The sequence below is a fragment of the Aptenodytes patagonicus genome, chromosome 16 (genome assembly GCF_965638725.1).
Source record: "Aptenodytes patagonicus chromosome 16, bAptPat1.pri.cur, whole genome shotgun sequence".
NCBI lineage: Eukaryota > Metazoa > Chordata > Aves > Sphenisciformes > Spheniscidae > Aptenodytes > Aptenodytes patagonicus.
Genome location: NC_134964.1, coordinates 7800938 through 7827486, shown reverse-complemented (window position 1 = coordinate 7827486; position 26549 = coordinate 7800938). Strand labels below are relative to the sequence as shown.

General features: G+C 56.1%; 3 protein-coding genes across 4 annotated transcripts; all 3 read left to right on the top strand.

Annotated features, from left to right (window-relative positions):
- Positions 1-4616: 4616 nt before the first annotated feature.
- Positions 4617-7317, top strand: MYADML2 (myeloid associated differentiation marker like 2). Its single transcript, XM_076353931.1, has one exon. The coding sequence runs from the start codon at positions 5024-5026 to the stop codon at positions 5930-5932; it is 909 nt and encodes a 302-aa protein (XP_076210046.1). The 5' UTR covers positions 4617-5023; the 3' UTR covers positions 5933-7317.
- A 3186-nt stretch (positions 7318-10503) lies between these two features.
- Positions 10504-16391, top strand: PYCR1 (pyrroline-5-carboxylate reductase 1). Its single transcript, XM_076353930.1, has 7 exons — positions 10504-10657; positions 10734-10804; positions 10901-11080; positions 11790-12011; positions 12489-12581; positions 12984-13147; positions 13246-16391. The coding sequence occupies exons 1-7, from the start codon at positions 10591-10593 to the stop codon at positions 13403-13405; spliced, it is 957 nt and encodes a 318-aa protein (XP_076210045.1). The 5' UTR covers positions 10504-10590; the 3' UTR covers positions 13406-16391.
- A 1283-nt stretch (positions 16392-17674) lies between these two features.
- Positions 17675-26339, top strand: MAFG (MAF bZIP transcription factor G). 2 transcript variants are annotated; one of them, XM_076353939.1, is made up of 3 exons: positions 17675-17739; positions 21962-22023; positions 22113-26339. In XM_076353939.1, the coding sequence occupies exons 2-3, from the start codon at positions 21988-21990 to the stop codon at positions 22563-22565; spliced, it is 489 nt and encodes a 162-aa protein (XP_076210054.1). In that variant the 5' UTR covers positions 17675-17739; positions 21962-21987; the 3' UTR covers positions 22566-26339. The 2 variants fall into 2 exon arrangements, with proteins under 2 accessions (XP_076210054.1, XP_076210055.1); XM_076353940.1 differs by lacking the exon at positions 17675-17739 and adding an exon at positions 21748-21807.
- Positions 26340-26549: the final 210 nt, after the last annotated feature.

Genomic DNA, 26549 nt, shown 5'->3' with positions numbered 1-26549 from the left:
CTTTTTGCAGAGCTGGTTACCTGTATATCTAAAACATGAATTCAAAGGTTAATTTCTAGAAGGCAAAGCATGTTCGGAGGGGGTGTTTTCCTTGCAAGCACAGGAAAAAATCCCTGGGAGTCGGGGATCACTCTTTCAGCTTAGTGTGCCTCTGCAACAGTCTTTTAAAATGTGTAAGAAGGAGAAGTTTCGGAAATACTTTTAAAGGGGAACTTGGCTAATTTATTAGAAAAATTATACAATGTGGCTGCAAGTCGTAGCTGGAAACTGGATTCTGTAACCCAGGAGGTCATTTCCAGCTCTATACTTCTTGTGCAATAAATACAATTTTCCCAAGCCTTTGTAAAGCTGGCACTTCTAAGTCCATCCCCAGTGACATCTGCTGTGCGGAAGCCAGTGGCAAAAAGGGCAAGACTGGAAGAATTCAGTACCATGTGTTTGTACTCTCAGATCTTATGACTAGATGAGATGCTTTCCCTCTGAGAGGGGAAAATTGTCTCCAAAAGCATCACATGATTGAGCCAGAATTAAAATGCAACCAAGAAGTCAAGAGCTGATAGCAGAATGTATGGATGTGCACTGCGTGACTACAGGTCCAGACTTGGGCGTCGCGCGCGTAAGCAGTTTCAGTCACGAGCCGGAGGGTGGGCCCTGTGCCTCTATTCACTACGGGAATCGCTGCTAACACACAGGGCCTGAGAGAAACTCACTCTTGCCCAGATAACCCACTCTTTAGCCCTCACGGAGGAGGACTGCAGACCTGATCAAGTAATGCACGCCAAAGCCAGCCACGATACAGTGAAGACCGTGGACAACTACGTTCTGCCAGTCTTACCGGCTGGAGCTCCGTGCTGGACTGGGGGCAGCTGCGAGGAGGAAGAGCCACGCTGGGGAGAGGAAAGGCGCAGAAGGGCTGCTCCGGGGAAAGGTGCTCCGTTCCTTGGACAAGCAACGTGGAGGCAGCGTCATTACTGCAAAAACACTGCAAGAGGGTGGTAGCAGCAGTGGGACAGCATTGCTGCTGCTGCTGCTGCTGCTGCTGCTTCCTCAGTTCCACAGCGTCTGCTGCAGCCGTGGAGCGGCTGATCAACCTTTTGCCCCCCGCGCTAGCCCTTGCTACTCTGTCCTCCTGGCAGGACACCTCTCGCGTGGAACCCCGGCTAAAAACCTGGACAGTTTAGCAGCCGTGGTCTCTTCTGTGCTGATCAATGTCTCGCTTTGTAAGATGCTGTGACTTAACCATTTAGGAGCCACTGGTCTGATGCGTGGGTATGTGGGCTTCTCAACATTCATTTTAATTGCAAAGCTGCCATGCCATTCACCAGCAAATGTCTGTGACTCTGGATCTCCTTTCAGAACAAACCTTAAACTGCCCGGGCAGAGTCTTCCCTGTTCAGAAGAACAGGGTCTCAAAGGAGCAGTGCAACAAGCTGAAGTGATGGGGTGCAAGAAGCTGCAAGTTTCTAATTCATGACCTTCTATCTGATACCTGCTTTGGCAGCGCATCTGTATGATGCTGGGAAGCGAGACTGCTGGCAGCACCCGGAGGCCCTGGGGATCCACAGAAGCCAGAGACCCGCACATTCAAACCCAACACCCCGGCAGAAGGCAGCGGTCCATCTGGTGCGCTGCTCCTGCCCGCTGTTCATTTTGGAGACCATTGCCCTCTGCCGGCACTGCCGCCCGGTGCTGAGGTCTCTCCGGAGTGGCACCATTTCTCATGGGAAGCGGAAGCCTGGCAGCAGGACCCGCTCTGCTCTGAGCCCAGGCATCACCGATGGGTGACAGCACGCAGGGCAGCTGGGGGGGGATTGTGATGATCAGCCTGTGGCACCAGGGCCTTGCAAGCAGTTGTCCTCAAGTGTGCCTTGACACGGAGCGTCCCCTTGCTCTCTGCTCACGAGTGCGTTGGTCCCCTGGTCAGATGGGAGGTGATGCAGCAAGTTACAGTGTAAGCAACAGCACAGTGGGCTATAAACTGTAAAATCGCTCTTCTCCTGCGACTGTGGAGTTCAGTACAGCCACTTGCCTGTCATATAATAAGTATTGAATAAACTTTTCCTCACTGACCCCACGTAGCCAGTGTGGTACAGCTGCAGCCAAACGCTACAATGGGGAGTGTTGGGAGGGGGGGATCTAGAGGGGCTCCTGCTAGGGCTTGAGAAGAAAAATGACGAGTGTGATTTCAGCTGCGTTTAGGTGCAACAGAGCATCGCTGATGGAGTGCTGGGACTGCACAGGGACAGCAAAGCAGCGTCCCCAGACAGGATGGGTGAGAGTCCAACAGCAGCAATAGCTTTGCCTTGTAACACAGCCCCTCGGTTTTACAGGACACGTCACAATACAGGCAGCACCGCGCTGGCAGTAAAGTCTGGAAAACTTCTGCTAGAAGTGAAGGATTAACGTAGAGAGTCTGGAAGGGCAAGACCTCAGGGTGAGAACATGTTCACCTGGAGCTCCTTGGCTCTCTTGCTGCATTTCCTGGTTGTTGTGATGTTAATTGTGCAACTTCCACCCCAAATGAATGCAGGTTTTCTACATTTAGCACCAGAGGTCTTTTTAAGGAAAATGGGAGGGGTTTTCGTGAAAGAGACACTGAGGTTACAAGATGGTCACAAAGCTGAAGGTAGGCACATTTTGTCTTAACATCCACAAAATTTGTACTGTTCTCATGCGAATCATTCTGTAAAGTTATCCCTGGCCTACAAAACGCTGACTGTGAGCTGCTGGAGTGCTGCAGCCACTGCTTTTCACCGTAAGCAATCCTGCTGTAACCTGTATCTGTCTCCAGTTGTCTCTTGTCTTAAGCCACAGCTGGATCACAAGTGACTTGCAGCAGCAACGCTAGCTTAAATCGTTCCTGTCCAATCCCCTGGTCCTGGCTGCTCAGTCAATGCTACTGCTGTGTGGATACAACCACGCACATCTGCAGTGTAAATCAGACCAGTGATGACTCCGGGTTAAAAATAATCCCCGTCAGGTGCAAGTTCTCTGCTGTTCTTTTTTAAATCTGAGATTAGTATCCTGATCCAGCTCGCAGAGCATTTCTGTAGGCAAGATGTGTAAGAGCAAGGGAGGAGGGTGGAGGGGCGGGAACAAACAGCCAGAAACTGGACGTGCTGCGTCGCCTCCAAAGCCCATTTTATCCAAGCAAAGACTCACGTGAAGGCGCGCTTCCCGGCAGCGCGAGCTGCTGTGGTTGCACATCCCAGGTGCTGGTCCTGCCTGCCAGCAGCGTTGGTGCCAGCAGACCTTGCGGGCAGCAAATTGCTGAGAACGGATATTCTTCCGGGGGTCTGGGAGCTTTCAGCTGTCCGGGTCCCCAGCCACAGCACAGGGAAGGGTCATGGGAGAAGGGGGAGCAGTGTCCACCTGGGCAAACCCAGGCTGCCCCAGAACTGCATGCTAAGATCATAAATTGGAGCAGACACTCTCTTTTGTCAGCTCTTCTTCATAGTATCTAGCACTGCGTGTGGCGATTCATCGGTGGGTGTCACATCATTACATTAACATACGGAAAAGAAACAATGATATTAAGCAATTATTATTGTTACCAAGCGTGAGGGTCAATCATAATTCCCAGTTAGGAAGTCACAGACTTTATCAGCACAGCTGATGACTACCTTGAACCATTCAGAAGGGTCTTATGGCTCGGGCTGGCCCAGCCCTCGGTCACGCTGACTCCCTGCACCTGTGCAGAGCTTCTAGGACGATCCTGCTTCCATACCGGGACCAGCACAGCGAGAGCTGGGCTGCAGGTGAGGAGTCAGCAATGCTGCCATGAGGTAAGCGAGGAATTTTTCTACTATGTTGTGTTTTTCATTTTTCCTATTCTGAAACTCGATCAGAAATTTTCTTTGGGGCTTTTAGAGTTAGAACTAAGAGACTTTTGGGTAGAGACCAAGCCTGGGGAAATGTATACCAAAAATGACTACCTGGGGAAGCCTTGATCCAACAGGAGGGAGGGTTTGACGGTATATATTGAAATCTGTGTTCCAAAACAGAGCTAAGAATATCAAAGCAATTTTTTTTTTTTTTTTTTTTTACAATTGTATTTGGTTTTGGCCTTCAGAGATACAAGAATAACTGGTTCCCATATAAGTAAAACAGAGACAGGGAAGAGTTTAAGGAGACAGTGAGGACTGGTGCTCAAAATCTTCACAGCCACGTGCTCTCACTAATGCTCAAAGCACAGCAGGGCCTTTCACAGCAGGTGAATATATTACTGCTCCCGATCAAAAGGAGCAAAGTGAGTCAGCTTTTATCGTAGCCTCTGGCCTAAATCCTTTTGTAGGGCTTGTGATGCCTTCGGGCTTGTGCCCCCACTCAGGGGGCCTTGGGTCTGCAGGACTGAGCTCCTGTTTCTGCAGCGTGGCTGGATCGCAGCCGCTTCCACAGACAGCCCCCACGGCGTGGGGCGGCTGCTGGGAGAACAGCAGCGTTCCAGTGACCTGAACGTTTCTAGAGGAATGGCAGAAGGATAATCAAGAGCCTCTGATAGAGCTCGCAGTTTCAGTGTTAAATAACACCCGCTCACGGCAGTTGAGGGGGGGCAGGACTCATTCCAGAACTATTAATATAGCCCCTATTTATACTCCTAGGTTCCTGTGAACGGCGCAGCAGAGCTACAGCTGCAGAGCTAAAATGGAATAAATGTCAGCCCCCAGGGAGAAAGCGATCCTTTCGGCCATCATGTGGGAAAGGAGACGGTGAAAGGACAGAACACGGGGCAGGTTTCAGACCTGAGAAAGCGGAGTGAGCTGATCGCGGTACCCTGAGATTGCAGCCGGTGGGCAGAGCCAGGCAGTAACCTCCCTGCAGCCGGCAAGTCTGCGCTGAGAGGCTGCCAGAAACGCACACTCAGCGTCACACGCAGCACCTACCGATACTGGTAGAGACAAGGCGGGGATTCGAGCTGCCGCTCTACTGATCCCGTACCAGGTCTGACTCAGGACAAAGGAGCAAAAGCCTGAAAGGACGTTTTGGGGGGGGCTTTAAGTGCATTGTCTGCTGGACCGGAAAGATGATGGAGAGCACGGGAGGGCCGTATCTGAACACCGCTGCTGTGACATCCCCTGTGGGAATAGCTCGTTTGCTGCAGATGACGTTTGGATGCACCACGTTCAGCCTGGTAGCCCACCGGGGGGGATTCAGCGCAGCATACGGCACTTTCTGCATGTTTGTCTGGACCTTCTGTTTCGCCATCACTGTCTTCATCATCACCTGCGAATTTACACATCTGCACAGCTGCCTGAGCATTTCCTGGGGGAACTTCACTGCCGCTTTTGCCATGCTCGCCACGCTCATGTCCGTCACGGCCGCGGTGATCTACCCGCTCTACTTCGTCCAGCTTGGCTGTTACCCCATCGGCTGTGAGGTGAGAGACTTTCGCATCGCAGCCAGTGTCTTCGCAGGCCTCCTGTTCATTGCGTACGCCGCCGAGGTGTTCTTAACCAGGGCAAAACCCGGACAAGTCACCAGCTACATGGCCACCGTCTCCGGGCTCCTGAAAATCGTGCAGGCCTTCGTGGCCTGCATCATCTTCGGGGCGCTGGTGAACGACAGCCAGCATGACAAATACGTGGCGACGCAGTGGTGTGTGGCCGTCTACAGCTTTTGCTTTGTGGTGACAGTGGTGGTGGTGGCCTTCAGCGTCACAGGTAAGACCGCCTTGCTGTGGTTCCCCTTCGAGCGTTCTGTGGTCGTCTACACCTTCGGGGCCGTGCTGCTGTACATGAGCGCAGCGGTCATCTGGCCGGTGTTCTGCTTCGACAGCAAGTACGGCTCCCCGCGGCGCCCCGACCTCTGCGCCAAGGGCAGGTGCCCCTGGGACAGCCAGCTGGTGATTGCCATCTTCACCTACGTGAACCTGCTGCTCTACATCGTGGACCTGGCGTACTCCCAGCGCATCCGCTTCGTCTCGCACCTCTGAAATGTGGGTCTGCTGCTGCAAAGCCGTCCCAGCGCCGTAAGCAACAGCAGTCGGGGACGCAGCAGGAGACGGGATGCAGGGAAGGGAGGTGCTGATCAGGCATGCGCGCAAGAACCATCAACCAAACTTCAAGGTCAAGACTGACTGGACCAGCAAATTAACCACCTGTAGTGGGTGGGCTGCAGCTGATGCTGGGAAAAGCCCACCTCCCCCATCGTTCAACATCTGCCTCAGCCGCCTGGTGCCAGAGCGAAGAAACGACACAGCTCAAAGTATGCAAAATGGCCTTTCATCTCCAGGCGGCAGAAATGCTTGCTGCAACAGCGGGTCTGCAGGCTACTGGATTACTGAGCCAAATATTAGGAAAGACACCAAGGATTTTGAAACTGTTACCAACGCTTAACCATCATCAAGTGACTACGCAGGAAGTGGGAAAGTTAAAAGCTGCATCAAGGAACACCAGTTCTGGAGATGAAAAACAATCCCTTAGAGTTTGGGTTAGTTTGGGCTGTGTGGTGAGACATGTAATGCTTGCAAGTGTGGGAAATTCCAGTCGGGATGTTTCTGAGAAGAACATCATAGCTGTAATAGTATTTTGAAGATTACCAGTCCTTTCCCTTCCTCTCCTCTCCTTCGCTGTTTAGCATAGAAAAAGAATATCCTCAAGCATGCACCTTGGAGGGGGGAAGCATGGGATATTCCTATTTAGCAAACACTGAGTCATTACAGAAATGAAAATTTGCAAAATCGGGGCTCTACTGCCAAGAAACAGGGTGCAGAACAGAGCCGAAATGCAAAATAACCCTGTGTAACTCGACATCCTCGCTCGAGCAGGACCAGAAGGTACCTTGGCACGTGCTTTGTCTCGGTTCATATGCCACCGTTTCTTTATACTGATGTCAATAACTTTTTTTTTTTTTCCTGGAAGCTTAAAGATAAATTCTGGGGGGAGGGGGGAAAGGGATGCAGAGATGATTTGATCTCACAGCGCTGCATAAAAGACCAAACCTGGGGGGGGCACGGACGGGACAGGACACGACAAAACTTGCTTACAGCGGTAACAAATTGGGAGCGCTGCCTCGGACCAGATCAGGCGCTAGGATTCCCGAGCTCTTTGAGTCACCAACGAGCTGCATTTCTCTGACCCATCCCTGACAAAACACCCACTTTGAAGTCCCACATTGCATAGCTCAGATTTCAAGCTTAATAGGAAGAAATGTTCTTCATTTCTGATCCAGCGAGAAACCAAAGCAGTCCGAGTACTTGTGCAGAAAGCATGCAGACTAGATAGGTTTGATTGAAATCTAAAGTAGCTGACTGTCAGAAGCAAGATTTATTTTTTAACCAAATTAAAATAAAGCTGAATGGCAGACTTACATACTACATCTCCAGAGATTTGCATGCTTTCATCTTGCTCTCCACGCAGCTTTTATTGCGCCAGACGTAGCCCTTCTGCTTTCTGCCGGAAAGCACAGCTCAATTTATTTTGATGTATGAAGCCTGAACACAGCCCCAAAAAAAGTATATACACAAGACGGCCGAGACCTCTGACTGACATTCTTTGGGGCAGAGTCACTCAGGAAAAAGGAAGGAAGCTTACTTTTCATCAGTGCTTTGTATGGGGTTTGAAAAGCAAAGGAAAAAATTGTTGGGACGGATTGCGTTGGATAATTCTGCTACCGAGTAAGAACCAGCCTTCAGCAGCGGGAATTATTAGCCCGTGAAACAGGTCAAGAATCAGCGTCCAGCATAAAGGGAATGCACTGCACGGCCTCCCAAGGGGTTTTTCTCTTCCGCGAGTCCCCGTTAAGGGCAGGAAGTCTGGAAGATAATGGTCCAACGAGAGGCTGGCCAGCTCGTTCCAGGGCATGACCCAAGACTATCCACTGTAGATATAAAACAGGGTATTAGACAGCTTTATTTCTTGCCACCCAAACAAGTTAAGGGGTTGTACAAATAAGAGATGCTAACTTGGGAAAAGAAATTCTTTTGGAGGAAGCAGCGTACAGAGAGCCACTGCACGCAGAAGGAACCTTGAGCATTTATGATGTATTCTTTTTAAACCCGTCAACCTGGACAAATCAAGCTGCGTCACGCGCGAAAATTACTTATTTTTTGTTATTAGAGAGCACTAAAAATCAAAGAGGTGACCACGCGCCATCATGGCTTCTGTTATAAAATTCAAACCTGCAAACCCAGGAATATTGCTTTACGAAAGCACCTTCCTGTAGACTCCGGAGTGGCTCTGAGGGGGCTGGTGGAGGCCAGGGAGAGGGACGTCAGCGGCAGGTGCCCCGCAGGCAGGGGCCGCTTGTCCCCAGGGAGGACACTGCAAGTCTTTCGGGCAGTGAAGTCTGTCGGAAAGCTCCTCGGCCGGTTAACCCTTTTTTTTTCAGCTACGCATTTGCTCGCTTTTTGCTGTGAAGATTTTGCACCAAGCAGGAGCAACCAGCAGGAACAGGATAAAATCTGCTAATGGCACAACTTGATGCAGCTTACACGGTGCCAGGGACATAAAGAAAGGCCCAAGAGAAACAGGTAACTGGGAAACAATGGGGGTGAAACTTAGTGCCTTCACAATAAGGAGGAAATAGAATTTAACGTGGAAATCATGACACCACTGACTGGAGGAGTGGAAAGACAAGTCATTGCCAAGAACAGCGTGTTCAGATTTAGCTTTCTCATCTGCCAGCCAAAGACTGAGCAAAAAATGTTAGCATGGTCAAAATGGCAAAAAAAGATTGTGTGGACAACAATCCACTCTTTTAGGAGGAAAAAAAAAAAAAAGAAAAAAATCAAAACCTCATGCTTCCGTGGTTAAAACACTCGCCAACCATTGGAAACTATGAGATTACCCAATCTAGGACAGAGAACATCCGATATCGGCTTAATACGATTTTAACAACCAACCCTGCCGTGATTCAGTTAATTAAGAAACCCTTTATTTCCAGAGCTCATCCTTCCCCTCAATTAATAAATCGTAATCAAGTAACTTGTCTTCTGCCGTAAGACAGGCTTCCTAAAACACCGATCATTCTCAACTTTTTTTGGTAAACTAATGTCAGAATGTACATGCATTCATTTAGAATTACGGATTTGTGTTTGCAGCCGATCTAGACAGCTCCTAGAGGATTCCAACCTGAAATATATACATATAAAAATCTGAACCTTTAATGGGTTGGGTTTTGTTTTTTTTTTTTTTTTCTCCTTCCCTTCTCTTTCTGAAGACGGGGATTCGGTATCCCCAAAAGACAACGTTTAAGAACATTCACCCACCGGAGATACACTGAGATTTATTTGTGTCAATAAAGGAGTAAGAAAAAAGCCAAAGCAGAGGAAAAAAAAAAAAACCAAAACAGTGTGGTAAGATTACATTTAGGAAAAAAAATCACTGCCTGCTGCCTGGTTTTTACAGTGACATACTTCAAAACGTCTTGGTCTCTTCACAGTCCATTGCTGTGGGCCTTTGAGCGAAGCCACGCCACGGGGCGTCTCTCTGAAGCAGGCGTTAGTGCTCCTGCCACGGTGGGACCGAACATGCCTTCAGCCCGAGGACGCCCGCGCCGCCCTGCACGGCGGCCGCGACACTCGTTGCCGTTATCTGTTGGTTGCGCTGACGTAACTTTGTCTGGCCACCGGGTGACAAAACTTCCATCCCGGTGGAAGCGTAGGAAGATCCCTTCGTTCGGGAAATCTATAGGTAATTCCCAGACAATGAGAAAGCCGCCATTCCGGCACCAAAGGCTGCCCCGGCCGTTCTCCAGCAAAACAAGAACCTGCACGGGCAGAGGAGAAGCGCTTCAGGGCCCCCGTCCTGGGGGGAAGAAGGGGGGAGCGCGGGGACCGAGAGCCCCTTCCCTCTCACACCTGCCGCGCCCGCTAAGCCCTGGCCCCGCCGCGGGGGGGGGGGCTCCGCCATCCCGAGGTGGGCCGCGCGTTCCGCCGGGGACGCGCTCGGCTCCGCGGAGTCAGGCGAGGGCAGGAGCATCCCAGGAATGTCCGGGACAGCAGCTGGGAAAGGCCGGAGCCCGCCCTCCCCGCTGCCACCCAGGACCGCGGGCGCGGCGGACCCGGGCCCGCGCCGGCGCCAGGCCGGAGGGGCGGCAGCGGCCGGGAGGCTGCGGGGAGGGGGGGCAGCCCCGAGGGGGGAGGCGGAGGCCCCGGGTCGGCGGCCCCCGCCGCGCGGAGGCCGCGGGCCCCTCCCGCTCGGCGGGCCGGAGCCCTCACGGCGGCGGCGGGCGGCCCCGCAGGGCACGCGGCGGCGCCCGAAGCTTCCAGAAGGGCGCGCGCCGCCGGCCCCCGGCTGCGGCGGGAGGACAGCGCCGCCTGGCGGCGCGGCGGTCGGCCCCGGTCGGCCCCCGCAGGCGGCGAATGATGCAACACCCAACGCCGGTTGCCCCAATAGCTGGCGAGGGCTGAGCCGGTGGCGCCGCCCCTCGTCCCCGAGTGGCGGAGGGCCGGCGCGGCCCCACCCTGCCGCCCGCCGATTTGCTGCGCGCCGACGCCCCGCCCCGCTGCCACGCGGCACCGCCTCCCTGCGCGGCGCGCGGCCACGTGGACGGCGGCGCGGCGGCGGGTGGGCTCCGGCGGGGCCGTGCAGAGCCGGCCGCTCCCTGCCCTGCCCTGCCCTGCCCTGCCCTGCCCTGCCGCGCCGCGCCATGAGCGTGGGGTTTATCGGGGCCGGGCAGCTCGCCTTCGCCCTGGCCAGGGGCTTCACGGCGGCAGGTGGGCGCGGGGCGCAGGGGGGCGGGCGGGCGGGCGGCGCCGAGCCGCCTGGGCTGACGCGCGGTGCCGTTCGCAGGGGTCCTGGCCGCGCACAAGATCACGGCGAGCTCACCGGACACCGACCTGCCCACCGTCAGCGGGCTGCGGGTGAGTGAGTGCGGGCGGGCGGGCGGCGGCGCTCCCCCCCCCCCTCGGCGGGCCGTCCCGGGCGACAGCGGTCCCGTTTCTCCCCAACCGCTGCAGAAAATGGGCGTGAACTTCACGGTGAGCAACAAGGACACGGTGAAGAGCAGCGATGTCCTCTTCCTGGCCGTGAAGCCCCCCATCATCCCCTTCATCCTGGAGGAAGTGGGCCCCGACATCGAGGCCCGCCACATCGTGGTCTCCTGCGCAGCCGGCGTCACCATTAGCTCCATCGAGAAGGTGAGGGGTGGCGTGGGCTGGGGGGCCCGCCTGGGGCCGGGCTGGGGCCTTGCAGCCTTGCAGAGCCGCCCCGTTGCGGACACCCGCTGCCCGGGAGGCGTCTGCCGCAGGGCAGGAGCGTGCGGGGGCTGGCCTTGAGCCGCCAGCTCAAGCCCCCCAGGAGCTGATGCGAGGGACAGGCGTTACTTGTGCTCCCCAGGACTAAATTCATGCTGCAGGCAACTGGTTGCTTTGGGTCACCTTTGCCTGTCCTCGTCAGAAAAAGCTGTAAGAGTCTTTATGCCAGCTCCTTTATTACGTGAGGTGCTATCAGACCTTCTTTCTCTCAGCAGAGGTGGGTCATCTCCCCTGAATTTCTGCAGACTTTGTGCTAAGCGTCTGCAGGAGCTGTTTTGGAGACTCGTGAGTTGATGTGGGAATGAGGCGTTCAGGATATTGTTCCCAATAGCAGCGCTGCCCAGCTTTTTATTTGCTGGTACTACTAAAGACTTCACATTTAAGTTTTGGCCGCTTTGGCTCAAAGCGGGGAATTTGGAATGCAGGAGCCTCCCTTTTCCCTCTGCTTGTGGTGTTCTTGCCCCTGGGGAGTCCCTTCCTAGACAGGCTATTTGGTATGCCAAATACGCACTAAAGCTCATTTTTCTCTCTCCCGCTCTCTCTCCTTCTCCCGTTCTCTTTCTTTCTATCTCCAATAATTTTCTGCCCTAAGAAACTCTCTACCTTCTGCCCCACACCAAAAGTGATCAGGTGCATGACCAACACCCCTGTGATTGTCCGGGAAGGTGCTACAGTCTATGCCACTGGGACTCATGCGGATGTGGAGGATGGGAAGCTCTTGGAACAACTGATGACCAGCGTAGGCTTCTGCACCGAGGTGGAAGAGGACCTGATAGATGCTGTAACGGGGCTCAGTGGCAGTGGCCCTGCGTATGTATGTGCTACTTCCTCAACTTGTGACAGTCTTGGGGAGAGCGGTAGGCCTTGCATGCGGTGAAAGTCTGTGCAACTTCAGTTTGTCATTCCTTGTTTTCCTCATCACTCACATTCGCGATGGGACATGTAATCCAGGTATCCAGTTTATAACCAGTTTGGGTCAACAACAAAAGTCCGCTACCAGTCGGATGAGTCTGAAGTCCATAGCCAGCGTGCAGTGTCCACGTTGCAAAACGTGGGCCTGTAGTTAGTACGACCCAGAAGCTGAATTTCTCCCATTCCCCCCCACTCCTGAGCTGGAACTAGCGGGAGGGAAGCCTGGCATGGCACCCATGCAGTAAAGGGGGAGGCTTTTGTCAAGTCTGTAAGAAATAGGAGTCATGGTGTGATGCTGGAGCCCTGGATTCTCTCTTCCCTGAGAATATCGGTCTTGGAGTAGAGACTTTCAGTCACCTCTTCCTCTGTCTGGTCTCAGGCGTTCACTGCTCTGGATGCTCTGGCGGATGGGGGAGTGAAAATGGGACTTCCCCGCAGGCTGGCTGTTCGACTTGGAGCACAGGCTTTGCTGGTCAGTATTTCCTCTTCCAGGACACATTGAGGCTGTGCCTGCTCTGTGCAGAGTATTCTGTACGTCACCGTTTGAAACGATCTCAGTCCTCTTACTGAACCTACTTTAAAAAAGGTGTTTGGTTTGACTGCACGCAGGTTCCCGGTGACGGGACGTAGGAAGTGTCCGCAGCAATCTGCTGGCGTTGGTGGTGGTGTGGGAGCTGGGGCCTGGGGAACCGTGACTCCTCTGCAGGCTTTTTCAGCTCTGAAAAGTGTTTTGGCAGCCTGCTAATGGCTCTCGGGCAGGAGCCCAGTTTTGCCCACTGTGAGTGTTAGGTGCTGCTCTATGCAGTGGAGAACAGGAGCATTTGACAGTCGGTTCCTCAGAGCTCTGGCAGCTGTTTTGTCTTCCTCGCTACAGGGTGCTGCCAAAATGCTGTTAGAATCTGAGCAGCATCCCGGTCAGCTGAAGGACAACGTCTGCTCGCCCGGGGGAGCCACCATCCATGCCCTGCACTTCCTGGAGAGCGGTGGCTTTCGCTCACTCCTAATCAATGCTGTGGAGGCTTCCTGCATCCGGACAAGGTGGGCATCTAGGAAGTCCTAAAGAGCCTGCAAAACTTTCCCTCCAACTCCCTGTCTCTTCCTTTTCTATGTCTTTCTCTCCCACCACCCCATTGCAGGGAGCTGCAGCATCTGGCAGACCAAGAGAAGATCTCCCCAGCAGCCATAAAGAAGACTTTGTTGGATAAGGTGAAGCTGGAGTCTCCTTCTCTGTCCATGGCATCTGCCAGCAAAGTCAGTCTGTTCACTAACAAGAGCCCCAGCAGCAAGAAGAACTGACCAGACTGCTGTAGTCTGGCTGTGCTGAACCTCAGTCTCCTCCATGCCCTTTCTTTTTTGTCTAAGGAAAAACGCTCACTCTGAATGTTGGTGCCCCCCATACCTGGCTCTTGGCTTGCAGCAGCTGTGAGGCGGTGCAGCGCTGTAGAAGAGGGTCTTTAACCTGTAGTGGGGTTGGTGCAAACTGTCCCTGGCGTTGCTGTTCTCTGTTGGGCAGGGGTGATACCATCATCAGAGCTTCATCAAGGGCATCGTTTGTCCAGAAGCCTTGGATACTTCTAGGACTCGGGCAGTGTTTGTGGTGTCCCATGCAGAAATGGTTTCTAATAGGATTTTTTAAGAGGTTTCAGAATGCCTTTTGGTCTCAGAGGTTTGAACCAGGCCTGGATCCCTCTTGCCCCATTTTGCATCTGCTGTCAGAGCTTGTGTCTTGTCGCTGTCTCTATTAGCTAGAGCAGATGCTGCCGCACAAATGCAGTGCTGCGCACTAGGTTAGAGGCTGGGCCCTAAAGCACCTCTCAGAAGGGACCGAAGTGCCTCTGCCCCATCTCCCATCTGCCTTGACTTTGAGAGACAGATGGTATAAACCTCTGGACCACACTCTCTTTCTTTCTTTGCCGGCTGCCCCTTCTCTCTGCTCTGTCTGTTTGGGGAACCATGAACTGTTCTTGCTGTCTCTCCTTTGCTGCGAGCCTGGCTTGGGTGGTTGGGCAGGTGGAGGGGTAGTGAGTGCTCCCTTTTCCCTCTGTGACACCTCTTTGTGCTCTCCATGGACAGAATCTGCTCATAGAATCTGAAACATAGATATGTTTCAGTGTCACTGTGCTCTGTGATGCTCCCCTTGCTCTTTGCACTGCTCCTGGGACAGCCGGGAGCAGAGCTGAAGTCAAGGACAACCTCCTCCGGAGAAAGCCACCTTCTGTACCATTCCCTTAGACTCAAGCAGGGTTTTGTACCCAGGTGCTGGGCTACTGCGTGGCAGCAGGACTCTTCCTCAGCACTTTTCCTTGCATCAGGCTGTACCTCCTTCTTGGACTGCAGTGTTGATACCTGTTGACAGTGGCTGCTCTGCTTCAGCTTGCGCAATCCAGCCGTGTTGTGGTGGACTGGTTGTCCCTCCCAGACAGCATTTCTCCCAGCAGAGCCCCTGGGCTGGTGAAATCTGGCACAGCAGCCCCCAGTGTCACCTTCCGTTGGCAGAGTTATGTCTCTCTGGCATTTTCTAGACCATTTCTTCCTGTTTCTTTGATGGTGTTGCACTGCTAATGGCTAGAAGGGGAAAACACCTAGAAAAAAGCTTGGGGCTGCTTCATGCAGTTGCATTCCTAGTTCTTCAGAATACAAGACTAAAGGGAAACACTGAGTCATCTGGTCTGGCTTGTGGCTCTGGTCCTGTCCCATCTCACATAGCTGGTCCTGCCTGAGACCCAGGAGGAAAGTCAGTCCCTGCTTGACACAAAAGAGGTTCAGGGAGGACTTGAGAATGCCTGATGCCTGTCCAACAACAAGGCCTCGGTTGGTGAAACACATCCAGATGACCACGCTTTTGCAGAGGAGGAAGACCCTTGCTGTTCTGGTCTGGAGAATTTCCCAAGTCTGACTCAAATTTATGAGCAAGAAACAGCAGCGAAGTATGGGGGTCTCGGAGCAGTGGTCCCTTCTGCCCCTCAAACTCCAATATTTGTGAGGGAAGGAACCTGGCCAGGGTTGTGGTAGCAGCAAGCAGAGAGGGTGGCCCTGCTCGACCCTTCCTGCCGGTTGGTACAGCCCCAAGCACCAGGCCAGGCGCGAGCAGGCACCGTGCTCTGTCGAGGGCAACGCGGCACCTCTCTTCCCTGGGCCCACAGGGGAAAGGGGTGAATGACGGTTGTAGACTTAAAGGGCAGAAGGGACCAACGCTCTGATCGGACAGAAGGTGGATTACAGCCCGTCACCTGGAAGGACGGTTAACCTTTCCTTCAGGCACAGTCTTGGGAGCCAGCCCCAGAACGGCAGCAAAGGGAAGATCGCGTCTTCTGCTTTCTATGATTTCTTTATAGCCAATGTGGCTATAACAAGGAAGCGTGGCTTCCTTGCCTCTCTACTTTTCTCCCAGAGCCCGAGTCCTGTCCCAAGCCAGAAAACTGCACAAAGTTTGCATGCAAGCTGCCCCTACCACTTCTACGGGGCTGCAGTGGGAGCAACAGGCTGGAGGGGATGGAATGGATTTGGGTGGGTAACTGTCGTACTGTATTCTACCTTGGGGTATACTGGGGGAGTGCTGGTAAGAGGAGGACAATTAAGGTGGGCTTATTGTCTCCTGAGGAATCCTGGACATGCAGGTGATGCAGGAAAAGCATTTCGGTATCGGTGCAGAGGCTGCCAAAGGTGCTCGTAATGTTAAAGCGTTTTTAGTGTTAGGCTTTCGGCTGGTAGCAGGGTATGACCCTATAGGCATGTCAGATGGTTACTCCTCTTCCCTCTTTACATAATAAACTGCTTCTCTGGCGGAGGGCTGTGGCTAATCCCAGCTGTTTGGACGGGGTATATCTCTTGCCTCTGGCAGTGGCCATTGGGTCCTTGCTGCCCGTAGTGAGCGTGCTCGAGGTGTGCTGCAGACCTGTCTTTGAGGCTGGTTTGGGTGCGGGACTGGGAAGCGTATCGGCCTGTTCCTCCTTGTCACCCATGGTTCCTGAGCAACACCACAAAGTTATTCTAGGACCCTATGCTACCAGTTTTCAGAGATTTAAAGAGAAGGGAAGGAGGAAAGCCTGAGTATCCCGACCCTTTAGGCTTTCTAGTGGTTCTGCCACTGCATACAAGATTCCATGGGAGGCAAGTGGGTGCCACGTGTTCCTCCGCTTCCCCACTCAAGCTGTGAATACCCTGTGCAGACAGGCCAAGCTGGAAGTCAGATGGCTTAAGTACCAGCTGATGCAAAACGAAAGGGAGCATCGCAGAGAGAGTTTCCACTTGGCTAATAAAGCGCAATGCAGAATAAAAGGTAGGATGACTGAGCTTAAGCCCCTCCGCCGGGAGACTTACGGACTGCCGCAGCGTACCCCCAGAGAGGCAGAGCTATAGATGAACTTCCTAGATGCTTGTAGACCTGTGACTGAGCTGGCCGCCACAGCAGGTGGAACACCCAGCCTGCGGTGCTGCTGCTGAATGTCCAGGACCCAGCCTGTTTCCTCCTCAGGAACGTGCTTTTTCTGTGATGTTGCCTTAACTCCCAGTTTCATCACTGCACCTTCCACTTGTCCCTCGTCCTTCTGCGCTGTGCTCACCTTGTCAGCCCTGCCTTGCTCGTGGCACAGCAGTAAATGCAGTAGGCACCAGTATTCCTGTGTTATGGACCCACAGTTCTAGCAGAACAGGTGGAAACACACCTGGAACAAGCCAGGCATGATCCGGGAAAGCGGCATTTCACAGCAGAAGAGCCAGCCCTGGTCTTGACGCTTTTCAGCCGGGGCTTGCTTCAGCACTGTCACCAGCGCTTGGGAGAGCTGCTGCAAAGTCCTCTTCTTTAAGTCAGCATTTTCGGTGGAGACCTTGCTGCTCCTCCGTGCAGTTTCAGCAGCTCTAAGAAGAAACTGTGGATGCAGCAAAGAGGAGCAGCTGAAAGGGAGCGTGGGGCCTCCTGGAGGAGAGGACGGCTGCGCTGCTGGCCACGCCGCCGGGGCAGGCAGCCGGGGCAGGCAGCCGTGCTCTCCTCTGCACTGGAGCTAAGTTAAAACGCAGGACGTGGAACAGGGGGGCACCCCCGGGGGCAGCAGCAGCAGCAGCACCCCCCCGCTCTGCTGCGCGGCTGTTCCTCGCTGTGCACCGCTAACACGCGTGGAAGCCCGAGGGAAGCGGCCAACACACACCGTCCGTCCCCCGGCAGCTGCTGCGGCCGCCGGCTCCGCCGCCGCGGGAAGCCGCCTGGCAGCGCGCCGAGGCCGGAGGCTGCTGCCAGAAGCGCCGGGAGACCCGACCCCCCCCCCGCCCCCCGCTGCCGACCCACCGGGGCCCGGGCGGGCGCGGGGCAGCGGGCACGGCTGCGGCGGGGGGGGGAAGGCGGCACCGGTCGGGACCAGGGAGCTCCCGCGGCTCCCGGTCAGGCCCCGCACCCCAGGTCCCCCGGGCCGGGCGGAGCCCCGCGCCTCCCCTTTAAGGCGCCGCCTCCGACAGAAACGCGCGTCCCCCTTAAGGCCCGGGGCGGTTGCGCCGGGCGCTTCATGAATGGAGCCACGTGACCCAAACATCACGTGACGCGTCCGTGAGCGGCGGCGGCGGCGGCTCGCGGCGTCCCGGTCCCTCCTAGCGCGGCCTCCCCGCCCGGCCCGGCCCGGCCCCGGCGGCTCCGTGAGGAGGTGAGCGCCACCGGCGCCGGCTGCGGCGGCGGGCGGCGGCGGGCGCGGCCCGAGCGGCGGGCGCGGCCCTGGCACCGGGCGGGGCGGGGCGGCGGGCCGGTCCCCGGGGGCGGGCCGGGGCGGGGCGGGCGCGGCGGGCCCGGGATGGCGGCCGGGGCCGCCGCCGCGGGTCGGTGGGTGCCGCGCGGGGCCGTCGCCGCTGACTCACGGCGGGGGGTTCCGGGGCCGCGGCCGCCCCGGCGCCGCCCGTTGCGCCGCCCGCCCCTGTCCCCCGCCCCGCCCGGTTCCCCGCCCCGCGACCGAGCAACAGGTGCGCGGGGCCGCCGGCCTGGGGCCTGTCCCCGTCCACGGCCGCCGCCTCCCGGGGGCACCAGGGACGCGTCCCGCTCCTCCCGCCCGCGGCTGCCGCCGGCCCCGGCCGCCCTGCGGACCGGCCGCCCCCGTGCCGGGCCTGCCCCTCCCGGCCCCCCTGCGCCCCCGGGCGCTCAGCTCTCCCCCCCCCACCACCACCCCGGAGCCCGGCGCGACCGCGGCCTGGCCCGCAGCGGGTCCCCGGGCCCCCGCTCCCGCGAGGGGCGGAGGCGCTGCCGGGCAGGCGGCTCCTGGGCGGCTCCTGGGGGGTTTTCCTCAGCGGCCGGCCTCCTCGCCCGGCTCACACCGCGGGCTTTCTTCCTGCTGGGTGATCTTCCTCCTGACGGGAGGAGGCGAAGGTCTGGAGAGGGTGACGAGCCACCGAGGCGTCTCTCTCGTTTCCTCACGCAGAGGCTTGGCCGCGGGTGGGACAGCCACGCTTCCCCGCTGCCGTCACCTCGCCGCTCAGCGTGGCCGGTGCTGACCGGGAGAGAGCTGGTGGCCGAGGGGACGCAGCTGCGAGGTTCTGGCCGCTGTTCCGTAGGGGTCTGCGGACTCGCTGCCCCGCCGAGCCCCCCGGTCCCTGGCAGGTGCAAGGAGGAGGCTGGGGCTGGGGCTGTGGGTCTGCTCGGCTCTGCGGCGTCCTCGGAGCTGAGCGGATTCCCTCTGTGGTGGGAAGCAAGCCTCTCCAGTGGGACTGCGGAGCAGGCTGCAATGCCTGACCGACACGGAGTGTCTGTGTGTGTTGTGTGCACGGGGGGGGTCTTGCTGTTCAGAGCTGGGGACGTCTCTGCCCAGAATACGTGACGTTTGAGCTGCACGGTTAGAGCAAGGCACTACCAGGAGGCTGGAACGGGTCTCCGAGAGCCAGCTCTTTCCTTTATTTGTGTAAGCACAGTTAGAGCTGGCTGGGTGGGCAGATTCCACGGGGGAAGAATTGCTGTCAAAGTGCCCTGGGTTGGATGTGAGCTCACCAGGGACTCCCGAGGGGAGAGGGGGGGGCACAGGAGAGGAACTGTCCTGACTTCATATGTAACTGGGGGAGTCATCTGATTTGTTTGGATTCCTGGGAGGGCTGTGTGAGCTAATTCGCAAGAAAGCAAATAAACAGAGTGTGAAATCCACACCGGGAGAGAGAGTTCTCATGCGGTGTGCCCGACCGCTGCCAGCAAACCACGCTCCTCCACCCGCACGGTGCTGCGGAGCCTGTTGTGGAGCACAGCCCTTCCTCTGCCTCCCTGTCCCTACAGATGGGTCTCCCTCCCTCCCTCCCTCTCTCCCTCCCTTCCTCCGGGCGCCGTCTCCGGGCCAGCCTGCGCTGGAACGGGTGACGTCACCGTGTTTACACGGGGCTCGTGGCATGGTTCTGCGATCAGGAATGTGGAGAATGGGGCCTGCGTTGAATCATGCGTGGTGCTGTCAGCTCCCTTGTGCTGCCTTTGAGCTGAGGAGAGAATTGGCTGCGCTTGTGCTGAGTTCAGGCCTTTTGAGCTCTGGGGAAATGTGTTGAGGCTGCATTTTCTTCGTTGCAGTCATTGCATTTGGCACTTTTCAGTGTGATCTTTCTTCAGGGAGCTATCAAAAGCTGAGCAATCAGCAGTCTGGAGAGTTAGGCCAAGTTTGGTCTCTGTCTTGGTGCCAGTTCTCTGGGTGTCCTCTCTGCGAGCTGCCAAATAGCCCTGTCTCTGATCCTTCAAACGGGACCCAAAAAATAGCCAACAACTAGTCTCCGGGTTGTTCTTCCCATTCTACTGACTGACTTGTGTGTTGCTGCGTCTCATTTTGACCCCCTTGGGAAGGGGGACTTTGCAGGGTCCGGACTGTGTGAGCACCCCTGCTGATTTCCCCAGTCTGCCCCAAGGAGCTCTCTTCCCGATGCCCTGCCTGATGCAGCACGTTTGTTGCCTTGTTTGTTTTATTTCAGCTCTGCTGTGATGAAGGAAGCTCGGGTGCTTGCCAGGCAGCTGGAAATTCTTTAGCGCCACAAGGCAGACGAATTTCAGTGGTCCCACTGACCGTACCTGCCCTTGGCTCCTTACGCTCACCAGGGGATGGTGCAGAGAGGTGCTGCAGGGATGACGTTACTGGTCTCCCCAGCTGTTCCCTTCCTTGTCCCCTTTTCCCAGCAGCCATGTTGTTTGCCAAGTAGGAGCAGAGGAAAGAAATACAACGGCACGGGAAGGAGTGGAGAATTGATTTTATGAAGCAGCCGCTTGTGCGCTGTCCGTCCTGTGTTAGCCTGCTTCATTGCAGCTACCTTCCTTGGACGGCAAAGTGACCCTTTCTACACCAGCACTGTCAGCTTGTAGCAGACATCTCATTGGAAGGGGCATTGTCCTCTGGGTATAAATAGCTTCCCTCCTGGCAGGCTGGAGGCTTTGGGAACGTCTCTGCCGGTGTCCTGGGGAATGCTGACCCCGTTCACCTCTAATAGGTGGTAGATGCATTGCGGGGAGCCTGCGCCACAGCTGCTAGAAGAGCATAAATTCGTATTTGCTGACTTGTGCATTTGGTTCTTGGCTATAACTGTACGTCAGTGCCTCTTACATTTAGCAAAGCAGTAGCAAATAAAATTGCTGTTGACTGTTTGGCATCAAAGAGACGAAAGGTACAAGGTGTTTGTGCTTGCAGAGGAACGCTTGCCTCGCTTAAGGAGGTGTGCAGTTCCCGTCTGAGATGCAGCTATGTCTGTCGAACAATGTCTGAGCAGATTAATTCCCTGGGCAGTGTAGTAGTGCTCTGAACTAAAGGGGGGGAGGAGGTATGCAGGGACAGAAACAGGAGCTTGGGTAGGATTCACTGTAAAAACAGGCCTGGGAATTGCTCTTACCAGTTCTGACATCCTGCCTTCCGTGGCGGTGAAGACGTCTGCTCTCCTCTGGTTTTGACCGCCCTTAATCTTTTTCTTACGACCATACCTTGGCTCTGAAGATAAGGGAGAGAGAAGGTGGCTCTGGGCCCTGGCATTGCCAGGGACCGATGGGGACTTTCCCACAGAAGAGACCTACAGCTGGGGTCAGCTTTGCGTCACCGGGAGAGGTGAAGGCTGCTGAGGTATCGGCCCAAATTTGTGATGAGATTAGGGTGTGCCCAAATGCTTCCTTGTGCTGCAGTATCAGGTTGTCCTTCTGTTCTTTGGGAAAGGTTGGGTGCAGAACTTTGACTTGAACGTGGACGTGTGGGCTTTCCTGGGAAGCAGAAAAAGTTTGGAGGGGCGTGAGCGCAGCAGTGGTGCTCTCCCGTCCTGCGGGATGCCCAGCGAGGCGTGTTGTGGAGGCAAAGGCTTCCCCTGCGCTCCTTGCCCAGGGTCGCGTGTTCTTGAACCGTACTGGTTTGGGTCCTTGGGGGCACCTAGAATCTGGTAGGACTCTTGTCCTGGGGAGTTTCTGGGCTGTGCTTGGGCACCTGTTGGAAGGGTGTGTCGGAGCGACTGGCTGCCTTGCTCTGCTTGGGAGTTACAAGGATGAGGCAGGGAGCAAGAGGCGCAGAGTGCCAGTGTGCTGAGTCAGCATGACTGGCCCGGAGCAGCCGTGCTCTGGACCCAGCCTGCTGCCTGCCAGGCTATTTTTAAAAATGTGGCTTCCGTGTATTCTGACTCCTCCTAGTTTTTTAATTTCCCCCACCCCAAGCCAAAAAACCAGCATTGCCACAAAGTCTCCGTGGGAGTAGGGCTGTGGAAGGGCAGCAGTTTCTGCTCAGGGACAGAATTTGCCGCTTGTGAGTCCAGCTCAGTCGGGTGCTTGTCGAGTGTTGGCCGGGGAGGGCAGTGGGATGTGCAGCAGCATGGGGCGTTGCTGCTGAACCCTGCCACAGGAATGTTGCGGGCTCTGCTGCGTCCTGGGGGGCTAACCTGACCTTCCTTCCCTTCCAGAACCTGATTGACAAGGCTGTCGTGTTATGACGACCCCCAACAAAGGAAACAAGGCCTTGAAGGTAAAGAGGCAGGTGGAGGAAAGGGGTCCGGGTGGCGGGTGCAGGCATCCACTCTAGGTTTCACGAGTGTGTGCCGCCTTCTCTTCCAGGTGAAGCGGGAGCCAGGCGAGAATGGGACCAGCTTGACAGATGAGGAGCTGGTGACCATGTCTGTGCGGGAGCTGAACCAGCATCTACGGGGCCTGTCGAAGGAGGAGATCATCCAGCTGAAGCAGCGTCGGCGCACGCTGAAGAACCGGGGCTACGCGGCCAGCTGCAGAGTCAAGCGTGTTACCCAGAAGGAGGAACTGGAGAAGCAGAAGGCAGAGCTGCAGCAAGAAGTGGAGAAGCTGGCCTCTGAGAATGCCAGCATGAAAATGGAACTCGATGCTCTCCGCTCCAAATACGAGGCTCTCCAGAACTTCGCCAGAACCGTGGCCCGGAGCCCTGTGACCCCTGCGCGGGGTCCTCTCACCTCCAGTATGGGGCCCCTCGTCCCCGGCAAGGTTGCTACTACTAGCGTCATCACAATAGTGAAATCCAAAACGGACGCCCGGTCTTAGTGAAGCGAGTGTTGCCTGAGCTTGTCTGTGCAGGGCAATTAGGCACAAAACCAGCCTGGAATCCCCAAAGCACAAACCCTCCCCACATGGGTCCGGGTTCCTTCTACTTGGCCCAGGACTGGCCTGCTGATCACTCCAGTTTTATTTTGTTGTGTCCAGATTGGTATGAGCAGTGGTGACGCGTCCCTTGTCCTTTGCAGACAGAGCCTCCCACCCAGCGGTCTGTAGCCCTCGGGCGCCCTTGGGACAGACTGCGAGATCTTGGTTTTTTAGCCAAAGAAAGTCTGTGCAGCGTGGCCAACGGCAGGGTGACGGAAGGGCTCGGGGAAGGTCCGGAGGGAGGCTTTCTTCCCGGGGGCCGGGAACCCTAATTTTCGGTCACTTCCAAAGGCTTTACTTCATTACTCTTCCAGGTGGTGCATCTCGGTGCCTGACTGCCAGGCACCTCAACCTGCTGCTTTTGTCTCATTTGGTACCCGTAGTTGCAGTTGGGGTGTTCTGTGTGATAGGTTTTTATTCCTTTCTAGGTGTGCCTCTGTGCCCTAACAGTGGGTTTCCTTCAGACGTCCGTTGCGTTAGCCATGTAAACTAGCCGTGGTGGAAAGGAAGATGCTGTCGTGCCCTGCTGCCTCTGCCCCAGGGATGGGGAAGGAGCCGGGACAGGGCCCCCGCAGGGGCCCAACACCCCAGGGGAGGGAGGGAAGGTACCGTGTTGGCTGCAGGCCGGTTTTGTGCCTAATGTGTTGCACTGAACAAGACCAAAATCACTAGTTGTTCCCGTGTTTCGAGGGTATCAAGTGTCGCTAGTGTGATGGTTTACACAACCAGTTTATGTGGTTAAATAGCCCTTTATTTAAAGAGAGAAACATCATTTTAAGAGTTATTAAATTATCTAAGTTTAAAATTAAAATCAGACAGAAGAGAGAGCGTATTTATAGTCAGCTTTTTTATCTGAGAGGGCGAGAATATTTGACCATATAAATGGGGAAATATTCTCGGAGACTTTGCTAGTTAAAAGTTAATAAATAAATAATTTTAAAGTTTCTCATGAACCTCCCGCAAACTGTTTGTGGCTCTGAGGTTAGTTTTTATAAAGAGTTATCAGACTTTATTTATAAAACTTAGAAAAAGACAAAAAAAGAGGCAAGTCCTGTTTGATATCTTTTTGCAATTGTACCAAAAGTGACTTATTCTCGACCTTGCTGGCTTCCGTTGTGTCCCCTTGTGTTGCGCTCTCTGAGCTCTTGCGTGGCGCTGTGGTGTGGTGGTGCCAGTGGCTGCCTTTGCCATGTGCTGTCGTTTCATGCTGCCGTCGTTTTTCCCTAAGCTCGACCGAGAGATTGAGTTGGAATCTCTCCGAATTCTCCAGAAGGATTCTGGCACACAGGCAGAGGTGCTGCTGTTCTTGAAGGCAAAACCGAATGGCTGGTGCAACTAAGTAGTGATGCCTGCCCAGAAAACACTTCTCTGCAGAGGCGTGCTGCAGGAGCACGGGCAGCTCGGGCCTCTTGCTGAGCAGCCGACACCGGGTGGCTCAAGTTGCCTGAATGGGGAAAACGTTGCGCTTTCCTTCCTCCAGCGAAGGCGGTAGAGAAGTAAGACAAGGGAGAATTGTCCAAGTTTAGGAGGAGACCGATGGGATTTAACTCTGGAATTGGACCCTGTGGTCAGAACTTGTGTTGCTCTTGCAGCTCGTCTGACAAGAGGGGCAAGTCTGCCTGCCTTCTGGGCAGCGCGGGACCAGCGCTAGTCCCGAGTGTCTGCGTATTACTGAAAATTGAGCTGTGGCATGGTTACTGTCTTTCCTGGTGCAGCTTCTGTCTGTGGGTGTTGGAAGAGTGCGTAGACTTACAGCTGTGTGACACAGCTGAGAAGCTATTTGTGGCCAGGCTCCATTTCCACAAACACTTTGATCCCCCTCTCCCCTCCCCAGAGATTTGAGCTGATTAATGAGTTGTTTTAGAGAAGCAGGACGTGGGGGTGAAGTCCGTGTGATCTCCTGGCTGCTGAAAGTCTCCTGAGCGGAGGGGACAGACCAGGATGGCACAAGTGAAACCGCAGTCTTGCGGGGAGGCATGGTTCACCATACTGGGTGGTTTTTGGTGATGTGTTTCTCGCGTAGCTGAACTGATACTGCTGTCCTCTGGGCTGAGAAGCAGGTAAACCCGATGAAAGCTGCAACGTGGCAGGAGAGGAGCAGATAGTTGGTGGGGATTTCCTGCTGGAGGGGGAGATCAGCTTTGCTCTGATTGACTGGGAGTTTAGGGAGAAGCTGTTTGGGATGCTTTTCCCAGTGAACTTTCTGAACGAGGAGTGGGTTAGAACATCGCCTCCAGGCTTCCCCCTCCCAGCCCTGGGCTTTCTCTTCTCTGAGCTGAAGTGTCCGACATGCCGCTTCCCAGCCGTTCACCGGATGGGCTACGCACTGAGCAGCGCTCAGCACAGAGCTCTGGGCTCTAACCTTTGTCTTCCAGCTGGTGACGTGGTGCCTGGAAGAGGTGAGATGTTCCAAAACATGGAGACCTCCGGTTGGCCTGGGGTGTCAGTCCCAACCCTGTCCCTCCTGGAGCCAGCCTGAGATCGAACCTGCCTAGAGAGCCATTCTGAATCCGGCTGGAGGCCTGACCTCAGCAGGGTGAGCAGCCAAGGTTTTGTGTATGGGGCTGGTTAGGAACTGAGCTCCAGGGGCTGGAGGCTGTGGTGTGAGGAGGGTCCCATCAACAGAGCAGGCGATGACGGGCAATCCTGCAGCCATGGTGAACTTGCTTCCGTTGTACTCTGCAGCAAGGAATGTCCGGGTCCTTCCCTGCCTGCTGGGTGGCAGCCGTGCTGTTGCCGGTAAGAGGCTGCACTGCTTTGGAGTGAGACCGTGAGTCAGGAGGACAGAGCAGGCGGCAGCACTGACTCCACCAGATGTTAACGCTGTTGTTTCTCCTCCCCTGTGCTGTGCTTGCTAGGTTGTGGCCCCAGCCTGCTTCGAGTGGCCGAGTGTGTTCGATGAGGACACGTTGTGTAGGGGGTGCATGTTTGCAGGTCCTTTGCAGGTGCAAAGCCATGGCTGAAGGGCACCCGTGTGGTAAAGAAGCTCTGCAGGTGCTGGGCGGGATGTCAGCGGGGACGCGGTCCCCTCGTGAGTGCTGCTTCCCTATGCTAGCGCGTTGGTTTTGGTTTTGTTCTTGGTGAAGTGTTGGACCCCGAGTGACGTATTTCCGCAGTGTCCAAGGAGTCTCCCGTCCTGCTCCGGGGGACCCGGTCCCCCGCCAGCTGGCTTCCTCTTCCCCGTGCGAGGCGACCCCTGCCCCGAGCCGTCACGCTGACCTCTCTCTCGTATATAGCGTTCTGGAGTGTGACAGTTCTTGTTCCTGAGGTGCTCGTCCGTTTGGTTTCCTGCTGTGAAGGGTGTCGTGTTTTCTTTCTCCTTTTCCCGGTGCCGTTACTGCGGCGGTTGGGGAGGGGGGGCCCTGCCCCGGCCTGCCCGCGAAGCCAACCCGTGGAGCGTGACCCCGCGCCGCCGCCGGGGATTTGTGTATCTTGTGGTGAATTGTGTGAAGTTACTCCCGCCCGGCGCAGCCTCGGCGGGCATTGCTCTCCGGCCAGGGCGAGGGCCGGGCTGCCCAGTGGGGCCGGAGCGGGGCGGCTGGACGGAGGGACCTGTCCTGTCGTCCCCCGTCCCCCCACCCCGGGCCGACCCTCCGTCCCCGTGTCACTGCCTGCCCGGGCCGGGCCTGCCTCCCCGCCCGCGGCGGGGGGGGGGGAGGCCCGGGCTGCTGGCGGCTGCCCCAGGGGAGGTTTCCCGGCGGGCTCTGCCCCCGGCCCGGCCCGGCGAGGCGGCCTGAGGCGGCCGGGGGCTCCGGCGAGGGCCCGTCCTGCCCGGGCCGGGACCGCCGCGCTGCAGGGCCTGTCCCGGCCCGGGGCTCCGGGGGGCTGGGCTGGGCGGGGCGGGGCGGGCGGCGGTATTTATTGCTAAGTTATTGCCCGGGGCGG

Coding starts and splice junctions, on each gene's coding strand:
- PYCR1 (XM_076353930.1), top strand. CDS start 10,591: ATGAGCGTGGGGTTTATCGGGGCCGGGCAGCTCGCCTTCGCCCTGGCC. Junction 12,582..12,983: donor TTGGAGCACAGGCTTTGCTG/GTCAGTATTTCC, acceptor TCCTCGCTACAG/GGTGCTGCCAAAATGCTGTT. Junction 13,148..13,245: donor GCTTCCTGCATCCGGACAAG/GTGGGCATCTAG, acceptor ACCCCATTGCAG/GGAGCTGCAGCATCTGGCAG.
- MYADML2 (XM_076353931.1), top strand. CDS start 5,024: ATGATGGAGAGCACGGGAGGGCCGTATCTGAACACCGCTGCTGTGACA.
- MAFG (XM_076353939.1), top strand. CDS start 21,988: ATGACGACCCCCAACAAAGGAAACAAGGCCTTGAAG. Junction 22,024..22,112: donor AAGGAAACAAGGCCTTGAAG/GTAAAGAGGCAG, acceptor CTTCTCTTCCAG/GTGAAGCGGGAGCCAGGCGA.